Source organism: Prionailurus viverrinus, chromosome F1, assembly GCF_022837055.1.
Source record: "Prionailurus viverrinus isolate Anna chromosome F1, UM_Priviv_1.0, whole genome shotgun sequence".
NCBI lineage: Eukaryota > Metazoa > Chordata > Mammalia > Carnivora > Felidae > Prionailurus > Prionailurus viverrinus.
In genome coordinates, this window is record NC_062577.1 from 20,703,782 (window position 1) to 20,725,076 (window position 21,295).

At 33.7% G+C, this 21,295-nt stretch overlaps 1 protein-coding gene across 5 annotated transcripts in view; it reads right to left on the reverse strand.

The window, feature by feature from the left end:
* SWT1 (SWT1 RNA endoribonuclease homolog) overlaps positions 1 to 21,295 on the reverse strand; it is a 106,197-nt gene that overhangs the window by 57,374 nt on the left and 27,528 nt on the right. For all 5 annotated transcript variants that reach the window (XR_007148039.1, XR_007148038.1, XM_047839905.1 and 2 more), the window contains exons 10-14: positions 15,799 to 15,892; positions 8,344 to 8,489; positions 6,721 to 6,884; positions 5,359 to 5,497; positions 743 to 891 (exon numbers count right to left, since the gene is read on the reverse strand). Coding sequence is in view for 3 of the 5 variants with exons in the window: in XM_047839905.1 (XP_047695861.1) it covers positions 743 to 891; positions 5,359 to 5,497; positions 6,721 to 6,884; positions 8,344 to 8,489; positions 15,799 to 15,892 (692 nt within the window). In the remaining 2 variants the exon portion in view is untranslated. The remainder of the gene's footprint in view (positions 1 to 742; positions 892 to 5,358; positions 5,498 to 6,720; positions 6,885 to 8,343; positions 8,490 to 15,798; positions 15,893 to 21,295) is intronic.

The following is a 21,295-nucleotide window of genomic DNA, read 5'->3' on the forward strand; positions in this document are numbered from 1 at the left end:
TTGATAAACAGCACTAAATTTTAACACCACATTTTCATGGTAACTCCCATCTCTAGGTTTCCAATTGATGAAAGGAACTTAAAACTTGACATTCATTATTATTTTATTTCAATCAATCCTATTTTTTTAAATTTTCAATGATCTTAATTCAAAGACTGATAAGCCTATGTGTATCCTGAATGTTCCATCTTGTTCACTATGTTTATTTCACTAAAGATAGGGTTTAGGGCTCAGTTCTGTGATGGGAAAGGATAATGTATTTTTCCCTATGCAACTCCAGTCAGAGATCAAGCTGCAATCCCCTAAATTCCCAGGTCCATTCTTTCCTACCAATAATTCTCGAAGTCACATTTGCCATGGAAAAATACAATTACCAATATTTTGGTCATCTTAATCCAAAAGATAATTTCACCCCTTAAGACAATTCTTTCCATAGGAATTATCACATATTTCTTATTAGTTTATTAAAAAGATGCTTCTTCTACTTCATGAGATATTCTCTTAAGCAAGTATGTTCTTTCCTTACTGGTGATGTACAAAACACATACACACATAAGAGGATGTGTTTTATAATTTGTAATAAAAATTGCTTACTTTCCTTCAATTCACTTAAGATATACTTAATCCCTTAGTGTGTTCAAGTAAGTTACAATTAAAATATCCTTTATCTCTGTTATCTGCCAATACGTTTTTAGAACACATGTAATTAGCTCCTCTAAATGGCATTCCAAAGGTAACTTACCTCTGCAAATGTCTGGAGTAGTTTGTTAACTTGAGCAAAGGCCTGTGGAAGAATACCATCATAATTTGACCTTGTACTGAAAGCATGTAACAAACTTTTAGAATCCTGAAGCAGAAATTTCACTGTTGTAAAATCCACTGCCTTGTTAGCTGGTAACAGAAATTAAGAAGGAAAACATATGTAAGAATGAGTATACAATATAAAAACGTGTTTGGAAAGCCAATCTAAAGTTAATTATGAAATTTAAGAAAAGTATGCATTTACACCTATACCCTACTCCTAATTTATTTCTTGGGTGTAAAAAGCATTAGAATTAAATTTAGCTAAAGACAAAGTTCTTGGAGTTGATCCAGGTATTCTGGATTCAGATTCCCTCAACATAGTAAACTTTAAAGTGAAAGAACATTATACTTTTCAGAAAAGAGAGATAATTACCAAACAAGTTAAACCACAGATTTTCAAAACTGAGGTTGTTTCATATACAGATTGCTATGTAGGCATAAGAAGAGTCACATTTTCGGGGTAAGCAGGTAAGTTACATGCAGTCCCTCTCATAACCAACTCAGTTAATCACATAGAGATTTAACTTCAAATTCCATTACATCAAATGTAATACTAAATTTATTGAAAATAACATTTTCTCTCTTCGCTCAACACAACTTTAGCAAAAATATAAATAATCTGAGTAACAGCTGTGGGCAAGATAAGCCAGCAGTATTTTTTTCCTTATAAATTAGCAAAGTGAGTTAATCTACAAGAAATAATTTAAAGGTATAACAATTTTCTCTCAACTAAAATTACTTACATTAAGTTCTCAGAGGTGGTGACAATAATTTCAAAGATTTTAAAAGTTATGAGCAATGAAGTTAAGCAAATTTCTAACATCATCAAAGCCCAGAACTGAAAAATTCTTTCCATTATTAGGGTAGAGTGCCATATATAATATATATGTGCCATATATTATATATATATATACATATATACACACACACACACACACACACATATATATAAAATATACATGTGCCATATTTTATATATATGTATATATATACATACACACACACACACACACATATATACACACACATACTTTTCAAAAGCATTTAAAATAACCATGCTATGACACATTTGTTTTGTTTCCTTTTAAGGTTCTCAGTTTCAGAGAAACTTGAGAGACCAGCATGGTTTATATTCTGAAACACCAGCATGGTTTTTCACTGGTACTATGAGTTTAAAAAAGTAAATAGTTCCTCTGTATCACTTATATAAGTATTTGCTTAGAGTGGTGCTTGGGTGGCTCAGTCAGTTAAGCATCTGACTCTTGATTTCGGCTCAGGTCATGATCTCATGGTTCACGGGACTGAGCCCTGTGTGGGGCTCCTTGTTGACAGCGTGAAGCCTGCTTGGGATTCTCTCTTCCCGTCCCTCTCTGCCTCTCTTTTACTCACACGCATGTGTGCTCACTCACTCTCTCTCTAAATAAATAGACAAACACACATTTAAGGGATGCCTGGGTGGCTCAGTTGGTTAAGTGTCCAACTTTGGCCCAGGTCATGTTCGAGCAGTTCCTGACTTTAAGCCCCGGTGTCAGGCTCTATGCTGACAGCTCAGAACCTGGAGCCTTCTTCAGATTCTGTGTCTCCCTCTCTTTCTGCCTCTCCCCCACTCGCACCCCATCTCTCTCTCTCAAAAATAAACATTAAAAAATACTTTTAATAAAAAAACATTTAAATAAAAATAAATTAATTAATATAAAAAACAAAAACAAAAACAAGTATTTTCTTGGAAATTACTGAAAAATCAAATAAAAATCAAAAGTAGATTTAATTAATTAATTATACAATATTCAGAAGTTCTAATCTAATGTGATGGCTATAGCCAGGCTTCTGGCTTCCCCTTTATCAAATAAAACAAACAAGTATATTTCCTTACAAAACACTTAGTTATTTTTAAAGTCAATGACTAGTTTAAATTCCTGTGGGAAAAGACAGATAAGAAATGCTACACAAAGGACAGAATGTAGATTTGATGAACCTAGTAAATCTCCTGAGGAAAAGAAACTGGGCACAATTTCTTTCAAGGGTGCTTCTCCAAGTCAGTCAATGTTCAGTTAGGCTTGTAGCCTTGAATTAATCATTTGATTTCTGTCTCACAAAAAGTCTTTACTAAGATAATGTGCTGAAGGGAAATAACAATGATAAATTCAGTACCTAGACACAACATAAAAAGAAATCTACATGGTTGAAATACTTTAATGCTTATGTAAGGTCAATAATCATTTTGACTAAAGTTAATATGGATAACAAAATCAGGAAATGCTACTAGTCGTTTTCCACACAATTTTCTATGAATTGATTTAAGGATACATTCTTTGGGATTACTGAAGTTAAACACAATCATAATTTAACAGCTGAGTATACTATTAAAAGACAGTAAACAAAATCATAAACTGTGACTTTTCTTAAAATTATTTTAGAGAAGGCACTTTTATAGTTCTATTATATATTCTTCACAAGTCAGTACACATTAGGCATTAGATTCTTCTAGACCAAGGATCAATAAATTATGCACACAATGATTCCAAAAAAGACTTTTTAGCAAAAGGAACAGCCATCATCTCTTCATTCTCTCCTATTACCTACTACCTCTAAGCTGTGTGCAAAAGACAAACACTGCCCACCCCTGGAAAAAGAGAAAAATGGCAACTAAATATGCCATTCTTTTTTTTTTTTTTTTTAATTTTTTTTTTCAACATTTATTTATTTTTGGGACAGAGAGAGACAGCATGAACAGGGGAGGGGCAGAGAGAGAGGGAGACACAGAATCGGAAACATAAATATGCCATTCTTTAAAGTAAATCTTATTCAAGATCATACATGAATTATGGGCTTTCTCTTTTGATAGAACTAAATTATGCTTCTACTTAAGATATGAAAGACATTTCTATATGTTTTATAAAAACTGGTTTAAAGGCATGTCCAAGGAGTCATTCCCTGTCTTATAAAAACTGGTTTAAAGGCATGTCCAGGGAGTCATTCCCTGTCTCTTCTCTTATATAATAATACCACCTATAAATATCTTCTATAGTTAAAGAATTATCTTTAAATTTTTAAAATGTCTTCTAAAAATTGGTAACTTTTAGGGGTGCCTGGCTGGCTCAGTCAGTTAAGCATCTGGCTCTTGATTTCGGCTCAGGTACTGATCTCAGGGTCATGATCTCAGGATTCGTGAGTTCAAGCCCCACATCAGGCTTTGTGCTGACAGCGTGGAGCCTGCTTGGGCTTCATTCTCTCTCTCTCTCTCTCTCTCTCTCTCTCTCTCTCTCTCTCTCTCAAAATAAAGATTTTTAAAAACTTGGTAACTTTTAAAAGTCATAAGGCATTGGACCAGGTACTTTAAATCCCCTGAAGTAATTTCCAAAGATATAAGACATTTCCCAAAAGGTTACACTTCAAGGGAAAGATAGCCATGGTATACCTCCCACAGAATATATTTGTTTGTGTTTTGTTTTAGCTTCCAGGAGGATTAGTGTTAAATCAAGTTTTATATTAATTGTTTGCATATGTTTTATGATGAAATTATCTTATTCTTCACTACCTGGCTCTTGTGCCTTTAAACTTAGCTTAAATCCTCAAGTACTCAGGTTGTTATTTAATAGTCCTCTATATTCACAGTTATTTTTCAAAAGCAGACAGGATATAACCAATACAGGGAAATAATAAACAGAACAGATCATGTTAGAGGAGTTAAAAAAAAGCCCAGAACAAACTGAATATCCCAATAATTGTTACACATATTTTGCTTTTTAAAGGTACAGCAAGAAAAATCCAGTAGTTTGACTTTGGACAAATCACTTACCTCTTAGGGATAGTTTACCTGATTATAAAACATGGGCTCTTGTAACATTTGATCAGTGCTTTTCCCAACTTTTTTTTCTTAGCAGAGAAACATTTTCTTCAAAACCTACATGGATTCTCCATATATAAACTGATAAAAGAAAACTGCATGGCTAAAGCTGGGGTTGAGGGCTAAAGGCCCGCCAACTTTCCAGGCTCCCAGTTAGCCTTTCCATCTCCAATCTGTGGCAGCTCCAGAGGCATTTCAAGAAGGTTCTGTGCAACATGGCTTAAAAATCACCAACTAAGTTGTTGACTCTAGTGTCTTCTGGTTCTAGAACTCACTATATACCAAAGACAAACACTTTCTATTTCCTAAACCATATATTTTAGATACATACTTTGATATACTATTTCTAAAATTAGTACATGAAATGGGGTCAAAGTTTGTGTGTTAAACACAGTGAGAAATGAAAAAAAAGTCTAAATTCTATTTTCATACCTGAATAAAATACAGTTTTAAAAGTTTTCAAACATTATAAAAAACTAAATATTCACTATATCCAGGAATATCAATGGTGGTGATACCATTAATGGTCATGAGCTCTATGGACTTCATTCATTCAGCTTCCACAAACTCCCTTTAGTAATTAGAAGTGTAAATGGTTAAAAAATAATTGACCAATTTCTTATTAACTCATCTTCACATTCCATGGAAAATATCTGCTAGTCTGACTTTAACACAACATTGCTAAAGACAAAATAAAAAATTCATACCTTTACAGAGATTTTCATATAGGCTCTCAATGGTTAAAAGCACGTTCTTCTCCATAACTAATCCAAATACAGCCAACCAATGTTTTCTAAAGCACTGTAATAAATGAATTAGAGTCCATGGTGGTTTCAGGTACAGCATCTAAAAAAGTATTTAGAAAAAATTACTACCTACTAATTTATTTATTATTCCTATTATTAAAAAGTACTTAGGAATTACTTAAAAATATCTATATATATTTCTGGGAAAAATATAGTTAGTTGAATTCTTTTTAAACTAAGAGATATTCTATTAGAAGCCAATTGTGATCTTAAAATTCTAATTCCACTGCAAATTGTTTTTGTAAAATTCAGATTAGTATTAATCCTTATAGTTTCAGAAACTGCAAAACGAAAGCACTGTTTTAATCAGAAGAAGCATAGTTTTAATCAGGAAAGATACTCAATTTACTTTCCAACATAGTCAATTCTAGGAGGAAATCAATCTAATTATTTCACATAGCTGTGGGAAAATCTATACAGAAAAAAGACGTCAGCTAGCACTAACACTTGCTACACTCTTGCAAAGGGTTGTTTATAAAGGAGATTCATCATTTAGCACTATAAGATGTCAGCACATCCTTTTTTGAATTATTCATATGCAATGACTTTCCTAGACTCTATTACAAAATATCCAATTTAAGTCAACCCTCCTAGAATCTTTTGATCATTCCTCATCATCTTGGCTCAAGACTTGATCATATAATCAAGCAGCAAAAACATCATATTGACAAGTTATTAGAATCTACAACTGAGGGGGACTGTTCCTCCTAGCTATACATATGAACAGCAAACAAACATTAACTAAACTAAAAGGGCCACTATTGCCAAATGTGGTGTTTTACTATCTGCAGCAAAGATGTGAATCTAGAAAATACAAAATATCTTGTTGATATGATATTTATACTTTGCTATACTTTGATTATTTATATGACATAAGCCAAAATACACACTTCTTTTTCTGAATACACATTGCAATGGGGATTCCCTATACTAAACATTTTAACTCAAATAAACTAAATATGAGAGAAGTTTTTCTGAATTCAATTTAAGCTCCATGGGGGCAATGTGTTTGACACCAGTAGATACATAATAAATACCTGCTCATTGAAAAAAATTAAATGACAAAATATAGTTCTTAATCTATAGGAAATGTCCACCATTTAGTTTTCAAGAAGTTATTTAGAAACTATATGAAAAAATATAATGGGATATAAATTATCACAATGAAGCTTACACATATACATGTCCTATTTCTTAAGATAAGGTCATAAATCTTTAGCAACGAAAAAGAAATTTGTCAACTAAGAGAGTTTAAATAATCACCTCCATCCAGAGGTTTCCAAAAGCAATTTTCATTTCTGTTTCTAGTATTGAAGATAAAGCTGTTCCAAGAGATTTTTCAAGATCAGATATGATGCTTTCAAGTAGAATGGGTAGTCTGGAATGTACAGATTCTCCCTTATAGCTCTCTTCTAGTGGTGTCGCTTCTTTAAAACAAAGAGTCACAGGCTTTATTTAAGACACTCACAGTAAATATTTTATTGTTTTAAAATTAGCATTTGGCCATAAATAATAAGCATTTTATGTACATAAATTTAGTACCTAAATTACACAGAAACCAAATCAATACTCAACTTTTCAAACAGTATTTAGAAACATGTATCTATAATTATTTTAGATATAAACATATCATATTAGCAAATGCTTTATTTTTTTGACAAAAGGCAACTAAATATATTTACTAAAATAGGAATTTAAGAAATGTGTGATATTTTAACCACAATTCAATTGTATTTTCAAAAAAGGAAAAATTAAAAGAATGCTTTGCATCTATTTATAATAGAAAATGAAGAATTATGGATCAAAGTGTGTTTTCGTCCAAAAATAGTATATTCTTCCCATTGCAGCTCACATCAGTAAATTGTTTTGAAAGGACGAGAATCTCTGGTTTAACTACCTTTATGCCCTCCCCTTTTAAAGTAAGTTTTTATTATTTTAATTGACATCATTTCATTAACATTATTAATTTGATGCCTGAAGGCAGCTGCAATTTCTTTATGGCAAAACTCAAAACATTAAGTGGCTTATCTCTACAAATACTAAGGACTTAAAGTGGTAGTAATACGAAGGGCAAACTGAAAGCATGTTGCCCCTGAAAAAGCAGAAACCAAAATATCCTATCACTTCTTCTAAATGTCATTTTGAATATTATGACAAAAGAAATTTTAGTACCAAAGGGGTCAAATAAGTAGCATGTATATATGTCAATTTTTATACAATTACATATAAAAAGTCCATATGATATTAAAGATTTCAATAATTATTTTCCCCACAGGGGAAAAGGTAGAATGTATTTTTAAATTATGTCAGATTTAATACAACATTCCATCAAATATCAAGCTACAGAACAGATTATTCTGGTAAAAAAAAAAAAGATAAAACAATGGTACTGCCATTAATTTCTTAAGTATTAGTTTAAAATTAAAAATTAAAATATTATTAGAATCTTTCAAGTTTCTTTTATTACTAAGTTTTTATTGCATTGATAGAAGGTTATGAAGAGGAAGCTAACATTAAAAAGAAACCAAAAATTTCTCCTACCTCAAATGAATATTTTCTATAGTTACTATTAATTTAAAAGATACACTCCGCAAGGCACAAAATAGTATATATACGGTGATTATAAACATGTAAAAATGCATTAAGTGTATGGACAAAAATTCAAATTAATTTGTAAAAGCATACGTAGAAGGCAATAATGTTAACTGTTTTCTTCTGGATTACCATTATGATTTTCATTTATTTCTACCATATACAAGCTGAAAAGTATTTCAAACAATGTTATTTTAAATGTACATGATGGAAATTTACTATTAATTCCAATTGTTATCAATGTCAGTACATAAAAGAATATATAGTTCAAATTAGTTGCAGTAAGTATACTACCTGCTTTCAATTGTTGTTTAGATAAACAAGGTTGATGACATACATCTGTGTTCGGAGATAAGTTTAATAAATCTGCACTCAATTCTTCTTTACTGAGTGACTTCACACCACTTATTAGGCCTTTGTTTCTTAAATTTCTATCATCCCTAAGGTTGGGGTTAGGAGGAAATAATTTTTTTTATAAGATAAATCACATGGTAACTCAAAACACATGGGATTTAATCAAAGGTTGGAGATTCTCAACATGTATATTAACAAAGGATAACATTTTTTTTTTAAAACAGAGAAGATAGGGGCGCCTGGGTGGCGCAGTCGGTTAAGCGTCCGACTTCAGCCAGGTCACGATCTCGCAGTCCGTGAGTTCGAGCCCCGCGTCGGGCTCTGGGCTGATGGCTCGGAGCCTGGAGCCTGTTTCTGATTCCGTGTCTCCCTCTCTCTCTGCCCCTCCCCCGTTCATGCTCTGTCTCTCTCTGTCCCAAAAATAAATAAACGTTGAAAAAAAAAAATTTAAAAAAAAAAAAAATAAAATAAAACAGAGAAGATAAAGGAATTAACATACAGTAAAATAGCTTTTGAGAATAATTACTACATATTGAATGTTTCCCTGGTACCAGGCAATGTTGTAAGTACTACATATCTCTATAGATAGCTATGTCTATAGATAGATATACATATACATATATGTTCGCAACCCATTTAATTCTCACAATAAACCTCTTATGTAGCAGTGGTACTATTTGTATCCCCCTTCCACAGATGAGGATCTGAAGTGCAAAGAGGTTAAGTAATTTGCCCAAAATTGTACCTGGTAAGCGGCAGCCAGATTTGAACACAGGAATATGATCATCCAAAAAGAAATAAACAGAGAGCCATGGTAAAAGAAATAATTTCCACATGGCAGGCAATTACAAATTTACTCAGAGTGAGCATAAGACAAATGGTGAGATTTGCTATTTGCTGAAAAAATAAAGTATGATTAGAGCATAGTGCATGAGAACAGTTTATGTGGCTAAGGCAAGGGCATTAATAAATAGAAAGACATTTAAGGGCTTCAGTGGGTAAGTGACATGATCAGATCTGTGTTTATTAAATTGCTATTCTGGAATCCAACAGGCTTCCAGCTTTTGTTAATGGCACAGTAGCTTGGTCAGATTAATCTTTCCACAGCTGAAAATCAGAAAATTTGGACAAAAAAAGGAAAAAATAAAAGTTATCTGAAGGCACTAGGGATCAGAAAAATGAGGGCAGAAGCTGGAGAGAAGTCTATCTTCATCATAGAGGTTCTACAAGGTTCTACCTTTTTGCCCGAGGTCATTTTCTAATTCATCAATGGCTTACAACAGAAGCCTCAGCCACAGTAACTTGAAATGTCAGAGGCCATGTTCAGGGCCGGCCAGAGCAGATAGAGAGTTAAGTGAGGAGCTGAAGAAGGGAGGAAACCACAGAGCAAGTGAACCTTAAAATCTGTATATAAATTCTGCCCAGAAAAAAATAGCATGCTGCCAAGAGACAAAGCAATCAATAGCACCAGACTTACACATGGCACAGATGTTGAAGCTATCTGATAGGGAATTTTAAATAATTTTGATTTATTTGTTAAATGCTCTAATGGAAAAGGTGAATAGCATGCAAAATCAGACAGGCATTTCAGGACAGATGAAAATCATGAAAATTAAATGAAAGCAACTAAATGCTAGCAATAACACACACACACACACACACACACACACACACAGTCACAGAAATAAAGAATGCTTTCAACAAGGTTCCTCAGTATACTTGACACAGGCAAGGAAAACATTACAAACTTGAAGACAGGTCAAAAGAAATGACCCAAACTGAAATACAAAGAGAGTACAAGTTTAAAAAAAAAAAAAAATCCAGAAGCTGTGGAACAATATCAAACAGTCTAACATATGTGCCTATATTAGTTATCTATTGCTGTATACAAGTTATTCCAAAACTCAGCAGCTTAAAATAAACATTTATTTTCTCACACAGTTCCTAAGAATCAGAAATCTGGGAACAGCTTGACTGGTCGGTTCTGGTTCAGAGTCTCTTACAAGGTTGTAATATGCTATTGCCTAAGGTTGCAGCCATCTCAAGGTTTAATTGGCACACATTCATGTGCCTATTGGCAGGCTTTAGTCCATCACTGGCTCTTGGCTGGAGGCTTCAGTTTCTCACCATGTGGACCTCTTCCACAGGGCTGTTTATGGCATGGCAGCTTGCTTCCACAAAGCAAGTGATTTGAGAGTGGAGAAAGGAAGAGAGTGCCCGAGGAGGAAGTCCCAGTCTTTTATAATCTAATCACAGAAGGAACATGCTATCACTTCTGATGCATGCTGTCTGTCACACAGACAGCCAACCCTGGTACAATGCAGGAGGGGACTATACAAGGGCGTTCATACTAAGAAGCAGGGATCACAGGGGTCACTGGCTACCACAGTATAATTCTATAATATGAGGAGGAAAGAGGGAATGGGCAGAAAAAATATTTGAAGAAATAATGGCTGAGAATTATCTAAAACTGAAGACAGATAGGAAACTAGAGATCAAAGAAGCTCAGAGAATATCAAGCAGGAAAAATCCTTCTCTACTCAGCCCCCCAACCCACCACACATATACAAACAGAGACATATCTGCTAAAAACTGCTAAAATAAACTGCTAAAAAAGCAAAGGATAAAGAAAAGTCCTTGAAAGCAGAGAGCAAAAAAAAGACACATTACATATAGAGGAACAAAGATAACATTTACATCAGACTTCTCATCAGAAACCATACAAACTAGAAGAAAATGGAGTCACCTCTTTAAAATACTGGAAGGAAAAAAAAAAAAGTCAACCCAGAATTGTATATCCAGCAAAAATATCTTTCAAAAATAAATTAAGAGGGGTGCCTGGGTGGCTCATTTGGTTGACCATCCAACTCTTGATTTCAGTTGGGGTCATGATTTCATGGTTTGTAGGTTCAAGCCCTGTGTTGGGCTCTGAGCTAACAGTGCGGAGCCTGCTTGGGGTTCTCTGTCTCCCTCTCTTTCTGCTCCTCCCCAACTCTCTCTCTTAAAAATAAACATAAAAAAATAAACAAAAATAAATGAAGAAATAAAGAAATTATGAGATAAACAAAACAAAAAGTTCGCTGCCAGTAGGCATGCATATGTCAAAGAAATTCATTTAGGCAAAAGGAATATGACACCAGACAGAAACCTGAATCTGGTTTCTGTGGTTTAGTGGTTAGGGCAACCACTAAAACGTTTTTTCTAAACGGTATAGATAAATCAATAATGGAGATAAAATGGCACCATAAAAAATACACAACTCAAGAAAAGAAAGAAAAAGAAAAAAGAACAGATGAAACAAATAGAAAATAATTAGCAAAAAGGTAGATTTTGATCTAATTAAAAATGAGTGGTATAAACTTATCAATTCAAAGAAATTCTCAGAATGGACAAAGAAGAAAGTACTGACCATATACTACCCACAAAATACTTACTTTAATATAAAAACACAGATTAAAAGTAAATGGATAGGAAAAGATATACAATATAAATACTAACGAAAACAAAACTGGAATGCTAGTATTAATACCAAACAAAGGAGACTTCAGGAACAGAGAGACATTACACAACGAGAAAGGGTCAATTCTCCAAGAAGACAATCCTAAACAAACCTAAATGTGTATGCATCTTACTACAAAGCTTCATAATACATGAAGCAAAACAAATAAAACAGAAAGGAGAATTAAACAAACCCATAATTATAGTTGGAGATTTCAATACTCCTCTCTCAATAATCACAGAATAATCAATCAGTAAGGTTATAGAAAACCTGAACAATACTACCAACCAACTTCACCTAACTGAAATTTATAGAATACTCCACCCACAAGAGGATACAAATTCTTTTTAAGTGCACATAAAACATTCACCAAGGTAGACCATATTCTTGGCAATAAAACTAACAAATGTAAAAGAACAGAAACCATATAAATTAATGTTCTCAAGCCAAAGTGGAATTAAAGTACAAATTAATAACAAGAAGATTAAAAAATGTGCAAATATTTGGAATTAAACAGCAATCATCTAATTGTCAAAGGTAAGTTCTATTGAATTGAATGAAAAAAATAGAACATCAACGTTTGTGGGATACAGCTGAAGCAGTGCTTACAGGGAAATTTATAGGAGTCTCAAATAAATGATCTCAGCTTTCACCTTAAGAAACTAGAAAAAGAGGGGTGCTCAAGTGGTTCAGTTGGTTAAGCATCTAACTTCGCATAGTCCTTGAGTTCCAGCCGTGTGTCAGGTTTTGTGCCGACAGCTCAGAGCCTGGAGCCTGCTTCACGTTCTGTGTCTTCCTCTCTCTCTGCCCCTCCCCTGCTTGTGCTCTGTTTCTCTCTCAAAAATAAAATAAAAACATAAAAGAATAAAAAGAAAAAGAAACTAGAAAAAGAGCACAAAGGGGCAGGGCATAAAAGTATTTTCTGGGGTGACAGAAGTTCTCTATATATCAAGAGGCATGTGGGCTACACCAGTGTATCCGTTGTAAAGATTGTATAGTTAAGATTTATGCATTCCAAAATGGCACATTTTCCCTCAAAACACAAAAAATCTGTATAAAACCACTCATGGGGGGACAGGGAGTGAATGGAGATATAGATAATAAAAGAATGGAACAATTTTGAAAATTGTAGCTGCATACTTAAGAGTTTATTAACTCTTCTTCACTTTAAGTATTTTGAAAGTCTCCATAATGCAACTATTTTTAAAATTAAACATTTTTAAATACATTACTTTTGAAGAATAAATGAAAGAGAGCAAGTATGGAAGTACACAGCACAATCAGTCTTAGAGTCAAAAAGGCAGTGAAAAAATAACCTGGTTGACATAGGTTGGCAAGGAAGATAAAGAAAAGATCACACAGGACCCCTTACTTGACTGGATATAGATTATGACAGAGAAGCAAGTATCAAAAATGACTCCTAGGTTTCTGGCTTTAGCAAATGGGTGGAAGATGGCACTTTTAAAAATTTTTAAATGCTTATTTATTTATTTTGAGAGAGAGGGAGACAGAAAATCCCAAGAAGGCTCTGTGCTATCAGCAGAGCAGAGCCTGATGCAGGACTCGAGCCAAAAACCATGAGATCATGGCCCGAGCCGAAATCAAAAGTTGGATGCTTAACCAACTGAGGCACTCAGATGCCCTGGTTTTGTTTGTTTTTTAAAGTAGGCTTCACATCCAGTGCGGAGCCCCACGCAGGACCTGAACTCATGACCTTAAGATCAAGACCTGAGCTGAGATCAAGAATCAGATACTTAGCTGACTGAGCCACTCAGAAGCCCCAACGGTGGCACTTTTTATTCAGATGGATAGTAGTTTAGAAGGAGAGACCAAGAGTTCATTTCTAGAGATGGCAGGTCCCAAATGTTTACGAGACATCCAAGTAAAGACAGCAAATAAGAATGAATATACTAGTCTAGAATCTAGAAGAAAGAAATGGATAGAGATATGAACTAGGTATTGCTGGCTCATACTCAGGGTTGCAAATGTAAAATAATGTACTTAAAATAAGGTATAGTAGAAGGGTTCTCCTAGCTCTATCATTATCAATATTTTCATCATTACCATTATCTATTTAAGTAAAACAAATTTATCCTCACAGTAAGTAGGTGAGACTTACTCAGTAGGCATGATTACAGCCCTTTAAAGGAAAAAATAAAAATGAAAAAACAGGCTCACCTGGAACATGATAGTGCTAGAATTAAAAGTACAGTCTGACTACAAACTTTTGTTTCACTAAGAATTGTTACCTCTGTTAATCCCAAAACACTGACTGCAGAAATAATGGAGAATTGTTAAAGTCTCACCAATTTAAGTTTCATTCTAAGTTGAACTAAAAAAACAATTACATAACAATCATTCCTCAAATTTAGCTTAGCTCATTTCAAAACGATTAACATATTATCTATTTCAACCTTCCACAAACTCCATGATATATTATACCCTAGATAAAAAATAATTTTAAATATGCTAGACATAAATCTCTAGTATTTCCTCTAATCCTGAAAAGAATAACATCATCTTTGAAGACAGCTAAAATGGGAATTTTTTTTTTACATTTTAAAGAAATTTTAATTCCATTACAGTTAACATGTAATGTTTTATTACTTTAGGTGTATTGAACAGTGAGGGAACAGTTACATATATTTAAAAAAATTTTTAATATTTATTTTTGAAGGAGAGAGAGAGACAGCATGAGCAGAGAGGGGCAGAGAGAGAGGGAGACACAGAAGCCAAAGCAGACTCCAGGCTCCAAGCTGTCAGCATGGAGCCTGACATGGGGCTCGAACCCATGAGGCATGAGGTCATGACCTGAACCAAAGTGAGACAGTTAACTGACTGAGCCACCCAGGCACCCCGAAAAGTTACATATATTTAAAATGATAACTGACCAAGCCCCCTTACAAGAAAAACCTTAGGTCTATTCATTTCTCTCATCACTGCATTTCATAGTGAATTTAGGCATGATTATGAAAGAGTAAAAGCTCCATTTTTCAGTGAAAAAAAATTCAGACTAAAACTGCAGTTCAAAATTGCCCTTCTCAGTTCCTTCAGAGCCTTTTTTCATACACAGTGAATACAAATTTGTTTAACATTATGTTAGTTTTACCTTAGAAATAAGTTATGAATAGAGGAAAGAAAGGAGGAGAAAGGGAGGAGGAGGAGGAGGAGGAAGAGGAGGAGGAGGAAATTCCTACTGAGATCATTTTATGATTAGTATCCCCCCTGTATTTTACATGTGAGGTAACTAACTAAGCAACTTGCCCAGGTCACAAAGCTGGTAAGTGGGAGATCTGGCATTCCAGCCCTCACTCTATTAACAGGCACCAGGGGCATAACTGCAACATAAACTGCCTCTTCCCCACAAATTAATTAATTAATTAACCTTTTTGCCTCATGACCACAAATTTGTCAGAATTTTATTTCTGAACTATTTTATTGGAAGATAAAATTGGCTGCCCCCAGCTTTTACAAAAGGTTTCTGAATGTCTTATAAATAAAACCAAAATGAGACTTTATAAGATTCAAATCTCATTCTTCTATAGCTTACACGTTATGAGGATGTGAAATAAAATTGAATATGTTTACTAGCAGATTTAGAAAATGATGTATGTTCTCCATCTTTAGCATGGTGGGTACATTATGACTTTTAAAAATTCTTTGGTATGGGGCGCCTGGATGGCTCAGTCGGTTGAGCATCTGACTTCAGCTCAGGTCATGATCTCATGGGTCCTGAGATGAAGCCCCACCTTGGGTTCTGTGCTCACAGCGTGGAGCCTGCTTGGGATTCTCTCTCTCTCTCTGCCCCTCTCCTGCTCATGCTCTCTCCCTCTCAAAAATAAACATTTTTTTAAGATTAAAAAATTAAAAAAGAGTAAAATGACCATGAAACTCACGTGCACAGAATAACAACAGAAGAAGGGAATAATTCCTGGTACTGAAGACAGCATTTTAATACTCGATCATCATTGTTCTCATCACTCAGCCCATCTGCAAATTTAGCAAAAGCAACAGTCAATAAGCACACCAAAAATCTAAGCAGCCCAGGCCATATTTACAAATCAAAAACATCTAAAAGAAATAAAACTTCTTAAATAAAAAGAGAAAAATACAACACGGCAAAACAATGCCTTAAAAATTCTGGATCTAGAATTCAGGTAGCATATAATCGCATATTTAGTAAAGTATGTAGTTTACTACTAAAATGGAATAGGATATGCCTATTAATAAATGCAAAGTAAAGAAAAGTGGTCAGTGAGTTAAATGCCATACTAGAAACCTAAAGAAAGATATGAATTCCAGTCTCTCAGTTCAGTCACGTACAGATCATAAGTAAGTTAGATGATTACATCATTCTTGAAATTATCTCCACTTAACAAAAAGGTCTGTAAAATAATAAACAACTGTTCTACCAGCAATGCAACCATTTTCATGTGTCTGCTTTTCCTTAATCTCTAAGCAATTAACATTCAGAGATGTATAGGAAAAGGTAATACGGGCCCCAGGCAGAAAACACAAAAAGTAATTTCTACCAAGCGTCAGTGGCTGACAGAGTGTCTGCTGGCATTCTGCAAGCCCTAAAGCATGATGTAAAAGTCTGGGTTTTGAGAAAATAATGTAATGTGTAGAAACAGGACCAAAGACAGTGTTCTTCCTAGGTCCTTATACTGCCTGCCTCAAAACTCCCTACGGTGCTTCTTAAGATTTCAGGGTCACATCCTTTGGCGCCTAGACACAAACACCAATTCAACCCCTTGGCAAGTCTCTTACACACTAAAATTCAATGCATAGTAGACAATGAGCTCCAACTTTGTTCCCAGACTATACCCTTTTTACCTAACCTCAACGTTTAGCCTACATTACTTACTCTTCTAAACGTTCAAATTAGAAAACTCATTCATTCAAGTAATACATTTTATATAAGGCTGAATTTGTACCCAGGCCCCTGCACTAAGTAACTGGATATACAAACTCCTGAGGAGTTGACAATCTCATAGTGAAATCTAGACCGAACTGAAATGATTGCAGAGCATAAGCCTGAGGGAGATGTGATTCAGTCCTTTTATCAGAGAACCAGTGAGCCAGCAGACATATATTACAGCAGCCTATTTTCCTTCTTTTAGTCCAGAGTAAATACCACAATAAGGCAAAATGGGCAGCAAAAAACAAAAACAAAACAAAACAAAAAACACTAGTTAGCTTGCAACAACCGAATTCAGCAGATGAAAGGAGGTTAAAGGTTACAGTATACTGCTCTAAAGGTATCAAAGTTCAAGATTATCTGTTCCCTCACTTTTTCTAGAATATGTGGGGCTTGAAAACACACCTAAAATTGCAAGAATATTCATGAAATATTTATTCAACAAATATTTTTGAGCACCTGCTCAGGTGCTGTTCAAAACTGAACAAAACGAAAACTCTGGAAACAGACCAACGTGGGTTTGAATCCCTGATTTCCCACTTACTAGATATGTAATCTTGGGCAAACTGCTTACTCAGGAAAATGTAATAAAATTAATATGAAGCAGTTGGCCCAATAAATGGCAATAACAAGTGCTTTTTAAGTAATATAAACTTATTACCTAAAATGCAGCTTAAATGGCACAACAGCAATGACATCTACTCTTAACATCAAAAACCCCACAAAATTATGTATAAATTATGGTTAATATAATTTTTAATATTTAATAGAATTTAAGCTTCTCAACAGCAGGCTTTGTCTATGTCATTCACTGATGCAGCCCAGAACAGTGTCTGTACAGATATTTGGCAAATAAATGAATCAACAAAAAGATCATAAAAGAAAATATAAAAGTGATGGAAAAATGTCAGGTGTGGGAGTGGCAGATTATTTTGCCCTTATTATAAAAATAAGGATTATAGAAGATCTGGAAAATACAGAAAATATGAAGAATTAAAAATAACTCATAATTCCATCAGCTAAAATATATCCAATATTCATCATCTGTAAGTATACATAATAATCTATATAAATCTAACAAATTTGGGATGATACTTTTTATTCTTTTAAATCCTATCTTGTTATTAACATTTTTGAAATATAGTAATATTCTCTCACATAGCTATAGTATTGTATGTAACTTCTCTAATTGTTAGACAGTAAGGTTGTTTCAAATTTTTTGCTGTATAAATAATGTTGTCATGAATATTATATAAATCACTGTAAGCATCTGATTATCTGTTTACAATACATTTCTAGAAAGAGAATTTTATCTTTAGGCTTCTCGATAACACTGATAAATTGCTCTCCTGAAAAGTTACTAATTCATATTCCCAAAGCACTGAAGCACTGATTAAAATGCAAAAGAATAGCTTTCTAAACTTAGAAGCAATAAAAAGAAATAAGGAAAGAAAAAGTGAAAGATATAAATTAAAAATGTCTATACATAAGATATTAACAACATTAAAAATGGCAAACAGGAAAATATTTGCAGTGAACAAGGAGCAGACTAGTTGTACTTCTTCTTTTGTGAATTATCTATTATTCTTTGTCCATTTTGGAAAAGGGATTTTTTTTTTTGTTTTGGTCAAGCTGTATAAGCTTTCCATTTAACAAGGACACAAGAGAATTACGCCTATTCTAGGCCATAAACCATCAAGTACTTTAATATATGAACTCAACAAATCTTCACAATCATTTTTTGAGCTGGGGGTTATTTTTCCCTACTTCATTTCCTTAGTTTCCTCAACTTTAACTTTCTCCAGGTCAGGTTAATCAGATTTCAAATCCTATTCTCTTCTCACCATACTGAACACTATATAAAATAAACACAATTTTGAAAAGGGTTAAAAAATGCATTGTTATCACACTCAATGATTATATAAAAGGAATATAATACATACAAATTAGCAATTATTAGAGTTGGTTGCAAACGTGCTTAACATTTGTAAAGTGTAATAAAAGATCAACTTGTTCTTCCCTTTTTCCAAACAAGCACTTTAATTTTACTCAATAATCCTGAATTTTTTATAAGAATATTAGTTCATCATTAGAATATAAAATGTAATTTTACTATGATAAAAAAGCCTAAAGATATTTCTAATGGATATCATAAAATCATTATCAACAGAATAAACTTATTAAGTACACTGTACTTCATACAAAGAATGTTTTTAATGATCAGTCTGAAGGAAACAGTGATACGGAGAAACACATTAAGTTCTTTATGTGACATAAATACCTGACATAGATAATTACACAAATAACCTAATTTTATATCTACAACCTTATAACTAAAAGTAATTTCAGCAATTTAATAAAACTAAGATAGAATAATACCATTCAAATATTAAAGGGAAATAGGGATTTCAAGGAAGACAACCAGAAATTTAAACAACACAGAAGTTTGAGACCACTACTCTAATTTATCCTCCTTAATCATCAAAAACAGCACAGAGTGAATAAGTTAAATTATCAAAAAGCACATGAAAATGGAAAAGTCAAAAGAATCATTCTAAGCATCTATAAATAACAAATGTGGCCAAAATATCTATTCAAAGTGAACTCTAAAATAATTTTCAAAGCAAATCTGTTGAAGAAATAGATATGCTATATAGGATAAGTTCTTAACCTCTCTAGGTCTCAATTTCCTCATCTCTAAAATGGGGCTAATAAGAGTATCTTCTACAAGTACTACATGGTTTGAATGATATCAGCTGTTAAAGCACCTGGAAAAGGGCCTGGAGAATAATGGCCATATAAATGTTGTCTATTATTATCATCCTTATCCATGCTGTTATATAACAAAATATAATTTATATCAACAAACCAAAAAATTTTAAATAAAAGATTAAGAGTAAAAAAAGTTCCCATCTCTTTTTAAGGTTTGGGCTTTCACTGACATGATGGTTTGGATGAGGGGTTACGTTTGTTAATCGTGTGGTTGTTTAAAAATAAAAGGATTGTCGGTTAGCAACATATACCACAGTATTTATGGGTAAAAATGATACGATATGATAAATCTGAGATCTGCTTCAAATTCCTGCAGCAGTTCTTGCAAAATGCTGATAATTACTGAAAATGAGTGATAGGTACATAGGGATTCATACGTTATTCTACCTCTGCATTTGAAATTTTTCATAATGAAAAGTTCAAAAAAAGACCATCTAAGATGTTTGGTTTAATATGAATGTTCAAACATTTTGGTCTTAACTCTAATAAGTGATATGTGTGGTTTCCCTTTGAAAGCTCTTATAACATACCACATGAAACTCAAAATACACAAAGATTGTATATGGAATATATATACTAAGAGCTAATAAACATTTGTAAATGGAATGAATGAGTGAATGAATGGGGGAGACCCTTTCTCTCCAAAGATTGGACTAACAACTCTTAACAGGGCTAATACCATAATTAGATTCATCATAGGATGAATTCTTTCATATCTTATGGTGTATGTGAATATAGCAGAAAACATATATCCACGATATTTTTTTTTTAATTTTTTTTTAACATTTATTTATTTTTGAGACAGAGAGAGACAGAGCATGAACGGGGGAGGGGCAGAGAGGGGGAGACACAGAATCGGAAGCAGGCTCCAGGCTCTGAGCCATCAGCCCAGAGCCTGACGCGGGGCTCGAACTCACGGACCGCGAGATAGTGACCTGAGCCGAAGTCGGACGCTCAACCGACTGAGCCACCCAGGCGCCCCTACCCACGATATTTAAAATAGAGTGAATGTACATAATATATACATAATTATGAATTAAGAAGAAACAAAGTTTTAAAGAATGAAATAAATTCTCTAAATATATGTATAAACTCTGCAGAGACAACAGTGTTGTTTTACACACAGATTTTTTACACACAGATTTTTTCCACAAAGTTATATATATAAAACATAAAGAATATACTTAGGTCCTAAGACTAGAGTGATTTAAAAATGACTTAAAAGAAAATCTAGAGACCTTTATTATACAAACACCCCCTTATTACAGATTCTGACAAACCAGAGGAAAACAGTGCCTCTCCCTGCATCATACTAACTGCATACAGTGACAGATTCGAAACCTAGATCACTTACTGGCTTCATCACTCAACAATGATATTCACACACACACACAAAGATCCAAAGTATTGTAATAGAGAAAACTATACATACAGAATTGTACAGTTACTGTGAAATACAGACATAGCCTAAGAAGCAGAAAAATCAAAATCAAAACCTCTGAACCAAACCTAACCAAATATCCCAAACCTGGCCTATCACTACACCTGGCCATTCCATATTCCAATGATTATAAATTATTTTTTAAGATTTTTTTTGTTGCTGTTGTTTTTATCAGGCATCTGGGTGGCTCAGTTGGTTAAGCATTTGACTTCGGCTCAGGTCATGATCTCATGGTTTGTGAGTTTAAACCCTGCTTCGG